Source organism: Micrasema longulum, unplaced genomic scaffold (assembly GCF_059751315.1).
Source record: "Micrasema longulum isolate JH-2025_06_02 unplaced genomic scaffold, ASM5975131v1 h1tg000141l, whole genome shotgun sequence".
NCBI lineage: Eukaryota > Metazoa > Arthropoda > Insecta > Trichoptera > Brachycentridae > Micrasema > Micrasema longulum.
Window position 1 is genome coordinate 27,865 of NW_028277347.1, and position 12,051 is coordinate 39,915.

Sequence of the window (12,051 nt, forward strand, 5' to 3'; positions counted from 1 at the left end):
TTGTCGGGAATCTATCTCTCAGTAGCCAAACACTACACCGCGAGGCGAATAGTATAAAATGGTAAATTAAAAAAAAAAAATAAACCCTACTTTTTATAGGCTTGTTTGCAAAGATTAGGTACACTGGTACTGGCGGAGTGGAATCCGAGCCTGCTGGCAATACCCTTCCACTGGTTCTGATTGGTCACCCTATTGTATCCGCCGAGTTTCTGGACAACCTGACGAAAGAAAGAATGGGCATATTATGTTTGCATATTGACAAAATAATTACAACAAAAAATCAGAATAAATGAGCGAAGAATTAAAAATAATAATCGAGAGGGTAGCCAAGAAGCTGAACTCGTATTTTAAAAATTTAATTTATCATTTTTTTAAAACTTTGTACAGACTTTAAAGAATTCTACATTGGAGCAAATGGTCTGGTCCAATATTTTATTCCATTGTTGGAAACATTTTTAAAAATTGTTTTCCGTGATGCTTGACAGCATCGACTCCTTTGTTTTTTTAACCTCAGCAACATCGCTAAAATGCCATCCTGTCATGAATTTTTAATTCAAAAGAATAAAAATTAGTTGCAGGGGGCTCGATCGGACGAATAGGGGTGGGGCACAGTGGTCAAACATTTTTTGGACAAAAATTGGCATAAAAAGAGAGCTGTGTGAGAGAAAATTTGACAGTCATCCTTGTCACCCCCAAATCTTCACTTGAAATTCGCTTCACTGAACTCCAAGTCACTTCAAATAGCTCTATAAATTCTTTTGGGATATGTTGTCGATTTACCAGGATTACTTGGCAAATTTTACTGTCATTTTTGTCAGTTAACGCAGTCAAAGGACGTCCAGAGCAGGATTGTACATCGATTGACATTTCCCCCCTTTTAAAACAGGAAAACCACTGAAACACTTTAGTTTTTCTCACAGCCTTGTGTTTGTAGGCCGTTGTTAACATTTCGAAAGTTTTTGTGCCATTTTTCAGAACCTTTTCCAGCAATGACACTTCTAGGGATTCTGACTGATAAATAGTAGCTCTACATGATCCTATCAGCAGAATCCCGTCCTGCAAAAACTCCGCCCACCGCAATATTAGTTTTTTTCTTTTGGGTACCCCCTCGTAAAAAATAGGATTGAAATTTTTTTAAACGATAATTTTAAATTAAAAATCATTTTCAGACAAAATTAACCCAATCCACGCGGGCGACTCACCGGTGAGCCACCGTGTACTTGCCCTGTACGCGGGCGACTCACTGGTGAGTCGCGAGTTTCTCACGCGATATCTGAATGAAAACATACTAGCTGAAGTCCAAACTTTGTCTCTAAAAAATCTCGAATCATCACACTACTGACATCTTGCGTCTTTTATCCAAAATATGGTTCCCAGCTAATCAGGCAACAGTTTTAAGACGAACCCTAATTTTGATTTGATCGACAGCAGTTTTAAATCTTCCCGCGCCGTTGAGAACGTGGTGACGTAAGTGGGTATTTAGTTCAGATAAGCGGCGGCCTGCAACGACTCCCAATCGAAGTATTCTTTGCTTTTTTGCGTATGTGAAGAACTACATATAATTAATCGGTTCCGTTTTATTAGTGAGTTTATTTCATTCGGTGATGTGTTAGTAAATATAATAAGCAAACAGTAATAATGTGCATCCTGTTTTAGTGTAACATGCTTTAACATAGTAAGATATTTTAGTAAATATCAGTAAACTTCTATTATCGCGTTTAAAACTTTTTTGATTTATATTTCTCGTATTTATTTATTTATAAGTGTTTTTTTTAGTATCGCGTAGTAAAAAAAAACTGAACATTGAAATAATATATTTAATAAGTTATGGTGCGTGTTTTTTAGAAATTGATTTTTTAAGTGTTTTTTTTTAGTTCCCAAAATTTAAAATGTCGGGTCCCGGTCTTAGCAGCGATGAAATTTTGAATAATTTAGAATCAATAGACTCAGATTTTGAAATGACTGAGAGTGAAAATAGTACTGAAGCTGTTGAACCCGATAACTATGATTCCGATACTGAAATCACTGTCGAGGAAAGTGATGACGCCTCGTGGATTGCAGGCCCTTTTGTACCTATAATACACGAATTCGATGATTTCGCATCAGGTATTAATCCTTATACAATGTTAACTGAAGATTCCGTAGAACTGGACTTTTTTGAACATTTTTTGAATAGAGATATTATGACAAAAATAGTTAACGAATCCAATAAGTTTTATCTGTACAAAATGAGCACTGTTGATTTTACGGAAAAGGCGAGAATTCACAAATGGGTGGACACAACAGTTTCGGAAATGTATGTTTTCATGGCTATAACTTTCGCAATGACGAGGACTAAGCGTTTGACGATAGAAGAATATTGGAGTACAAACTTTATACTTCACACTCCGTTTTTTGGAATGACGATGCCCAGAGACAGGTACCAATTATTGTTGCAAATGCTCCATTTTAGTGATAGTAATGTCCAAACACCGACTGACAAACTTTATAAAATTAGATTTCTTCTTGACCATACCAGAACAATTTTTAAAGCAACCATGATGCCTCATGAAAATCTATGTATCGACGAAAGCATTATTGTTTTCAAAGGTCGTTTATTATTTAAACAATACATCCCTTCGAAACGTCACAGGTTTGGCATAAAAATGTTTGTTTTGTGCGACGTCACAACGGGTTTTATTCTCGATTTTATTATATACGTCGGAGCTGAAACTGAAATCGATAATACGCACGGTCTCGGTATTACAGGTGCTGTAGTTACCACACTGTTATCGGACTATTTTGGAAATGGTCATAATTTATGGTGCGATAACTGGTATACCAGTCCCCAGTTATTTAAGTATCTTCACGACCAAAAAACTAACGCCTGTGGCACCGTCCGAAAAAACAGAAAAGATATGCCAATTTTCGAAAAACTGAAAAAAGGAGAGGTGCAATCAAAGTCTCAGTCTCCATTACTAGCAATAAAATGGCACGATAAACGCGAAGTACACATGCTTACAACACTTCACGATGAATCTATGGCGTCATCGGGGAAAACCAATAGGACAACAGGAGAACCTATTTTAAAACCGCAATGTGTATTAGATTACAATAAAAACATGGGGCTGGTTGACAAAGCAGACATGATGCTTAGCAACTTGAATTGCATGAGAAAATCAGTTAAGTGGTATAGAAAAGTAGCTTTTCATATTATCGACCTTTATTTGTTAAATGCACATATTATGTTTCAAACAATAAAATCAAAAAAAATTAGCTTGGCCGATTTCCAATTGGCAGTAATTGAACAATTAGTAAAAAAATATCACAAAGTTGTACCCCATATTTTCCATCCTACAACATCAAGCGATAACCCACTTCGAGCATCCTCGTCAATAACGAATAAACATATACTCGTTAAAATTCTTCCAACAGAAAAAGTGCCAAACCCCCGTCGAAGATGTCGTGTCTGTGCCACTTCTAAACTAAAACCGAAAATGAGAAAACAAACTAAATTTGTGTGTGCGGAATGTAATGTGGCGCTGTGCGTTGACAAATGTTTTCAAATATATCATGACAAAAAAAAATACTGATTTCTCTGACAGTTATAATAGAAAACATTTCGTTGTTTATGTATTTTTAAGTGTTTTATTTTTAATCTAAGACCTTTTCAAGTGTTTACTATAAAAACTATAACGGCGCCCGGCGGTGTAGTCTGCTGCGGTACCCGCGCATGGCTCTGTTATGCGGTACGTATTATTATATACTATATGCACGCATCTACTTATGTAGTCTAGCTATGGCGACGCTGGCCTTGTATGGGAGATTATTTTCGATGATTTATCGAGTTTTAGTAACGTTTGAGGTGTTTATTTACATTTAGAAACGTACTTTAGAATCTTTGTGATGCTTTCATTAACACAAGATGTTAAAATATGAGCGTTATTATTGTTTAAAGTCATAAATAAGATTAGGCAAAAGGACTGCCGCGTGTGAACGTAGCCGGGGATATTTTTGTCGCGTCGAATAGGTTAAGGGACTAAGAAAAATCATAAAAATCATCATCTAAAAAAGACTTAAAATAAATATTTCGACAATATTTTAAGCAAATTGTAAAAATTAAGTACTTAATTAGATTTAATCCTTTGGAGAGTTGTCGGCTTTGTTGGTAATTGAACCCAATAAATGTAGTGTATGTCATTAATTTGGAAAACTTACATTAAACAATCTGTAGAGATCAATGTCCTTGTTGGAGATAGTCGGCTGACGATTGAGTGGGGTCCCGCGGTCATCCATAAACTTATATAACTGTGCAACAAAATGGTCCTTTTCCTCCCGGGGCTCATCGTCAGAACTCTGAAAAGAATACAGATAACATCAAATATATTCCTTAATATCACATCCTCAAGTCGGTGCAAATGTTTGACAATCTGCAAAATCAAAGGTCTCATGGATCAAAGGTCCGTAATTTAAATCCCACTCTACCTCTTCACTTCACTCGTCCATGCACTTTGTAGCTGATTAGTAATCTAGTTTCAATAAGTATATGTTATATAAATTAGGACTATCAAATATCCTAAATAGTAAATGAGGTCTAGAATTCCAACCGTCCATGCGCTCAGTAGCTGCAAGACTTATTGTAATCTAACTTCTATTTTTATAAATTGGTTTTTTATTTATGTTTTTTAAATATAACTAAATCTCTAAACTTTATTGTCAAATAAAAAATGTAAAAAGTGGCTAGATTTCTTATTGTCTATCGTCTATTGTCGCTCTGTAGCTGCAAGACGTGCTGTAATCTGTAATCATAATTGGAGACGAGGAACAAGAATCTCAACCGTCCATGCGCTCTGTAGCTGCAAGACGTAGTGGGATATTTATTTATTGTACAGCGCCCTTGAGGTGATTTTCACAAAAATGGCGCTATATAAATTATCCAAATATAAATAAATAAACCCCAACTTGATTCCCATTTTCTAAAAGTGAGTTATTTACAACTCGTTGAAAATGGCCCTCAAAATTAAATATTTGCGTAAATTATAAGAATGCAAATGTTTCTTTTCAACAAAAAAAAAAAAAAAAGATATAGGCTCGGATTAAAATGGCCAATGGGGAGAAGCAGATATTTTTACTCACATCATCCGAGTCTTCGTCGTCTGATGACTGCGTCTCTTGCCCGAAGAGGATGTCCCTGTCCCAGTGTGGAGGCAGGACCCCCTTGTCCAGATACAAGATAGCCGCCTCTACTCCCCCCCACTCCATGTTGCTGTTGTTGCGGCGAAACTCCTTGGCCTCTTTCTTCGGCACGGTGTAACTAGAAACATTTCAACAAAATTTTGAACTCGTGAAAACACTATGATCGCGAGCGTTTTAGTAATGGAAAAAACCAAATTTCATCACAATTTTTTTATGTGCTCAGATTAAGTTAAGCCACTCACTATCGGCCGTCTTTAAACGAGCGCACAAGGTAGTCCTCCTTGACGCGGATCTTGACCGTGTCCTGAGCGCTGGGCGCCACCACGAGGCCGGGGAAGCCGTGCTGCGGGCGCCGCTTCTCCCCGGGGGTGGAGCACTGCACCAGCACCACGCGCCCCGTGTGCGGCTCCCGCTCCACGCTGCCGCGCGCCGGCCCCGCCTCGCACGCCTCGCTGTCACTGTCGTCGGACCTGGAGACAAACGAGATTCGTGATTTATAGCAGCGGTCTCGGTGCGGCCCGCAAGATTCTCGCCCTTCGCAGAGGATATCGATAATGCACCAAGCGATTTACCAGGTGATACTACACTTAAATTGGGTTTTGAGGAAAAAGCTAACAAGGTGGATTTTTTCAATAGTTTATCGGTGTTTTATTTTTTTGTTAATGGTATTTTATAATAATGTTTATAAAAAAATAAATGTGTTTTTTAAAAATTAATTATTCCATTTAAAAAATATTAACCATATCAAATTAAAATTCCTAACACAAGAAAAAGCTAGCCAGTGTTAGATTATCTTGTTAAAATATGTCAGGACTGACCAATTACATTTAAAAAAAAACAGTTAAGTAACATTTACTGACGCTTGATGCAATTTCTGAAAAACCTCAAATTCAAATTAAATTCAAAAGAATTCCTTACTGTGTGCGGTTTGTTCTCCGGCCTCTCCTGCCCGAGGATCCGATGACAGGATTACCAAAATGTTCCGGGTGGGTTAGGGGCAGCTGGTCTAGAGTCTCGCTCTCGGCAAAGTGTCTCCCGCTCTTTAGGCAGAGAGCACTTCGTCGGAGAGTGGTAATGTCGCCATCGTCAAAAACTAAAAAGAAGAAAAAAACATTTAAATAAGAATAAACATTTAAAGGGCCGTTTGTCATCTTCAACGTCTTCACGGCCATCTTGGAAACGCTTATACCGCTCGTAAACTCTTGTTTTACTCATAGCGGAATCATCATAGGCCTTTGTTAACATTTCACACACTTAATTAAACTTTATTTAATTTTTTTACAAAATTTTACCCCGCAAAAAAAAATGCGAAATTTAAAAATTCCTATTATTTTCTGAACACACCTCGTAGATATTTGTGTTGATAAGGTAAAGGGAGATATATCAACGAATATATTATGATATACTTTATCAACACAGATATATTGATGGCGGAAAGAAAAAAGTTACTAAGCGACATGTAGCAACCTTACAGAAAAACTTAAAGTTTTTTATATGTTTTTTTAATTAATAAAAAAGTCTCATATACACAGTATTATACTGATTATTTTGGTGGAATTACAACATAATTTAAATAAAAATTTAAAATCAGATTTTTTATAAATCAACAAAATAAACTTTGATTGGCTCTTTTGTAAAGTTGCAACATGGTAACTTTTTCCTTTCCACCTCCGATATGTATGTAACGTTACGTACATAGAATTTGTACTGTGTTGCAGTCGTTACTATATTATTATTATGGATAACTTATATAGCGCCATTTTCGTAATATAATACCTCAAGGGCGCTTAACATAGTGATTCTATAGTTAAAAACAAAATTTTATTGAAGCTTTTAAATTTGTAATTTAATTAAAACAATTTATTTTGTTGACACATGCTACGGATTTATTCAAATGATTTAGAGAACAAGTGGGTTTTAAGTTTTTTCCGAAACATCACTTCACTTTTACAGCCTCGCACCTCTGCTGGGAGAGCATTCCATGCCATAGGGCCTGCGACCGCAAATGCGCGTTCAATACATTTAGTGCGCTGTTTGCGTAGAGGTATAATAACTTTTCCTCTCGCCGTAGACGTAGCTGATCTAAGCGTGAGACGCCTGTCAGCTAGTTCATCTGAAATGCATAGTTCCCTTAGATATTCCAAAGCAGAGTTGTGCAGTGACTTATACATAAGCCAACCGAGTTTGTATTCGACCCTCTGTGGAAAACGTAGCCAGCGTAGTTGCCGAAGTAGTGGAGTGATATGACTGAACTTAAGAGTTTCCGAAAATAAGTCTCACTGCAGCATTCAATACAGATTGTAGGCGAGTCATTTTGTTCATTGGTAGACCTGCATAGATACCATTACAATAATCGACTCTAGACACTACAAACGCATTTATTAATTGACGGGCAGCATCAACCGGCAAATACTATAGGCAGCTTGTTAATTTCAAATCTGTGTCGTTTTGCAGTCTAGACTTTTATTTATAACTGAAGATGGTACTGGGATAATTTTAATTGCATCTCTGTTTATATTGTTTGATGACGCTTCGGTCTAAGATTACCAGCTTACTATTGTAACATAATATATATTATGCTTAACATAATTATTTTGTTCTATTTTTTACATAATTACAATTTATTTATTACTATGATGGTAATTACAAATATAAAAATCCACTGATAATAAAAGTCCGATCAAAGAGAAGTTCCGTTAGAGAATAAAGGCAAGACCCACATATTAAATTGAAATTTACTTCGCACTTGTAACTATTTAATTACACATCATTGAGCTTTCCGGAGAACCGGAGACTTACCGACAGTATACTGACTGCAATCCTGGATCTTTGTGATGATGGCTTCCACCATCTCCTTCTTGTCCTGTCGCACCTCCACGGTGTTGCCGACACGGAGCGTCCCCTTCAGGACTTCATCTGTCACCGTCGTGGTGGATCCCGAGCTGGGACCACTCTTGAAACTTATCTACGATCACAAAATACATAAAAAATTATTCACTCTACAAAAGCGCGACATTTAATATCCAATGCCATCATTTATATCAGATTTTATTACCTTGCATTTAATATTTCTGACAACTTTCTTGATTTTGGCCTCACAGAAAGCCCCCTTGTATTTGGCACTAACATCTGTTCCAACGGAAAGGAAAGGGGGATCATCTGCTTGCTAAAATACAATTACAAACCTTTTAATAGCGTTTTATTTCAATTGATAAAAAAAATGCACAATAGGAAAGACCCAGTTACAGCTTTTTTTTTAACATTCATAGGGCTTTTACATAACTTTACAGTGATTAAATATCAGTTACACAAGCAACACACATTTAAACAAATGCAACAAGAAGATAGAGGGTGGAATACAAGCTCTATTGGCTGATGTATAAGCCATTGCACAGCGCTGATCCAGAATATCTAAAGGAACTATGCATTCCATATGCAATAGCTGAAAGATATCTTTCAGTCGGGTCAACTACATTTACAGAGTTGGAAAAAGGCATTATACCCGTAAGCAGCCAGCGGAATAAATTCAATTAAGTTGATATGAAATATTTATTCAACTAAGTGTTTTTACACTTGAATATTTCATAATCCCTGGACCGTAATCCTGAAGCGTAAGACTGATCATCTAACCTTCATGTGAGAAAAATGATCAAGATACGCTGCGATTGGTGTACCAATACAGTGCCCTGTGCACCATTAGGTGCAGAAAGGGAATAAAGAATGAATGTATCATCTATAACAAATGCTTTTTAAAAAAAGATTACATAATATTGACGATAAATGAATTTATGTATGTAAAAGCATAATTAAATTATTTAAATACAGTAAATAAAAAAAAAACATCAGTGCAGCTGACATCATTCTCTCTAAATATTTTGTAATTTTATTGTTTTTAAATGTTAAAATTGACATATCATTTGTAGTAAGTCTGCTACTTGTCTACAGTTGATAAATATGTATTAATCTATGCGGCTTATTTTGAGCTGCACCGGCCGCTGCGCGAATAGGAATGAGTCCGAAACTGTAGGCAGTGAATCGAGTCCGAAACTGTAGGCACTCTACTCGGCGCCCAGTTATGCAATGGGGGAACAGTGGAGGGGGTCGCGGCTTTTATGTTGGCTAGCGGGCACCTATTTACGTTAAGCGGTCAGAAGAATACTGGAAAAGAGTGGGGGGCTGATACGATTCCCAAACCTGGTAAAACTGTAGGATTAGATTTTGTAACATATAAATATGTGCAAATGAGAAAAATAAAACATTGATTGAAAACAGCCAGTAATCTTGTTTAACTCTACTCTGCCCGATTACTCTGCAACTTAGCCTTCAGATATTTACTGCAATTTTCTGGACTCTGCCGAATTCAGAAGCGGATTTACAACCCACTAGTCGCCACTGTCAGCCGACAGTATTTTGAAGAAATCTTCATGCCTACGGGCTGCCAACGTCTATCGCAGCTCGCAGTATAAATACCAGCGCCTTGCCAAGATTTACAGACAATTCTTTAAATGAGGTGGAAAAGCGTTTTGAACAATTAGCTTAATTTAAACACAATTACAAAAAAACTGTGCAGTGTAAGGACTGGAAATCCTAGAGGAGGATTCTTATCTAAATTTGCATTTAAAATATTATAAAATAAACAGTAATAAGATTTTCATCATTAAATTTAACAGAACTACTGTGCCTTACCATAGTTATGAAATATTTTATTTGTAAATAACTTCAAGTGAGAAACTCAATTTGCATCTGAAATAAAACAAGACATTCATTAAAAAGATTTTTCATGTTTATTTGTTCCCATTGTTCCATCATTTTATAAAAATCTAAATATGTTCTAAAACTATAATGCATAAATTTCTCTATTACAAATATCATTTTATGTTATTCTTGTATAATTTGTAAATACATGTAACTTGTTTTCGGTTGATATATTATGTTTTGGTAAAAAGCCCTAATAAGGGGAAAAAAACTTCTTTTTCACGAAACATTTTACATAAGTATTCTAATTTCGAAAAAAGTACTTTCTCCCAAGGTTTGAAAAGGGTAATTATTTATACATTTCAGATTATGTAGAACAAGTTCATTTATTTTTTTCTCCTCTACCTATAAAACTATTATTTGGTGTAAAATAAAGGAATCTCGGAGGTATAACTCGCAACAAAGAATTGAAAAATATTTTATAAAGTTTAAGTTTATAAAGTCTGATAACAACAGCTGAAATAAGAGAAATATCACTATTTTGGACAAGATACAAAATCAATCTTGTTGAAGACAGGCGCAAAGGACACGGGAAATTCGGAAAGCTTTTTGTAAAAAATATCAACTAAGATATACCATTTATTTATTGATATTTATTGCGTAAAATGCCTCAAAATCCAGATGTTATTTGTTTTTTGTTAACCTTCTGAAACATACAAAAACAATGCATATTCTTCGAAGCCCTATACGCCATAAGCTATTGATTTCATGGCATTAACTTATAACAAAAAATAGTCCAAAAATTATCGAAAATCACAAAAAACTCGTTTGAAATTTGCATAAAATACACAAAAACAGATAGATCGTTGTAAAAATAGAGCAACAAAAATTATTCCAGAAATCGATGACAGAACACAATCAAACATAAAATAAAGCGCAAAAGATTACTTACACAAAAATAACATTAAAACGTTTTTAGAAAACTGAATACATTTAAACTGCAATACATTTCGATATGAAAGCTTTACAAAACGACCGAGAAACGCCAAACAACCATTTTTTATTTGACTCTTATTTCAGTGTTACCATGTGCAAGCCAAATAAATTCGCGGTTTTATTACCCAAAAATCAATAGAGGTTATGCTGCAGCCATTTCTTGTATTCAAAAATATCTAAATTAGTTTTTTTTAATTAAATAAACCATAGAATTATACAATACTATAATTCTATGATATAAACATAATAACTTGTATATGTATTCTAATAGTAAGCAATACAGCTTTGACTCAGATTTTTTTAAATAAAAAATATAAACAAAACTATAATTGATTATTATTTGAACATTCGTCATTGCTGTGAAATCAATAATAAGTGCATTGAGTTTATACGTCATTGATTTGATTTGGTTTCAAATTTTAATAGAGTTAATTAAGAAACAACGTTTTTTGTTTTTCCCTTTTATTTTTGATATTTCATCATTCTTGGCTGTCTCCTTGGCGGTACTCGTTGCCAAATAAGAAATTCTGCCTGAGGAAGCTCTCTGTAATCATGTACTTCATTGAATTGAAGATAAGACCAAAGTAAATTCTTTACTAACTGAGATTTAATAATTGATCGGACATGGTCAATTCTCCAAAATGAAACAATACTTTTTTTTTAATAAAAAAGACTTTTAATACAACATTTAAGATATTTTATTTATTTGGGTGTAAACAAGCATTTGGCACATTTAATTTTCAATGCATTGTAATTTTGTTGGCGAAACGAAATTTATCGATTAAATAGGTATTAGAATAGAATAGAATAGATGGTTACGGGACATTACTACTTCCATGGGTATTAGCAGAGATTACACGATATTAGAATTATTTCAACAAATATTTGTCACAAAATGATACTACGATACCAAAGATTATGTAAAACAAGCCAATCCTACCTACAAATTTTTTGGTAGATCTACCGATTTTGGGCGCAATCGATTTAAAGAATTTGATTAAAATTCTACCGATGTATGTGATTTTTTCATGTGACAAAATTTCAATACAGAAATGGTTCTTTCAAACTTTGAACAACTTTAAAAAAAAAAAATTCAATTGTAGCTACCCAGTAGGTATTGAGCTATCTCAACCTCCCATGTTCGCGGCCTCGACATTTGGGTCGATAAGGAATTTACCGATTTAT

The 12,051-nt window shown here is 35.0% G+C and overlaps 1 protein-coding gene across 5 annotated transcripts in view; it reads right to left on the reverse strand.

The window, feature by feature from the left end:
• The window catches only part of LOC148284178 (uncharacterized), a 35,070-nt gene extending 24,134 nt beyond the window's left edge, over positions 1–10,936 (reverse strand). For all 5 annotated transcript variants that reach the window (XR_015825387.1, XM_088242514.1, XM_088242512.1 and 2 more), the window contains exons 1-9: positions 10,823–10,936; positions 9,862–9,918; positions 8,231–8,341; positions 7,975–8,140; positions 6,094–6,268; positions 5,418–5,645; positions 5,116–5,293; positions 4,198–4,335; positions 91–218 (exon numbers count right to left, since the gene is read on the reverse strand). Coding sequence is in view for 4 of the 5 variants with exons in the window: in XM_088242514.1 (XP_088098640.1) it covers positions 91–218; positions 4,198–4,335; positions 5,116–5,293; positions 5,418–5,645; positions 6,094–6,268; positions 7,975–8,140; positions 8,231–8,341; positions 9,862–9,864 (1,127 nt within the window). In the remaining variant the exon portion in view is untranslated. The remainder of the gene's footprint in view (positions 1–90; positions 219–4,197; positions 4,336–5,115; positions 5,294–5,417; positions 5,646–6,093; positions 6,269–7,974; positions 8,141–8,230; positions 8,342–9,861; positions 9,919–10,822) is intronic.
• Positions 10,937–12,051: the final 1,115 nt, after the last annotated feature.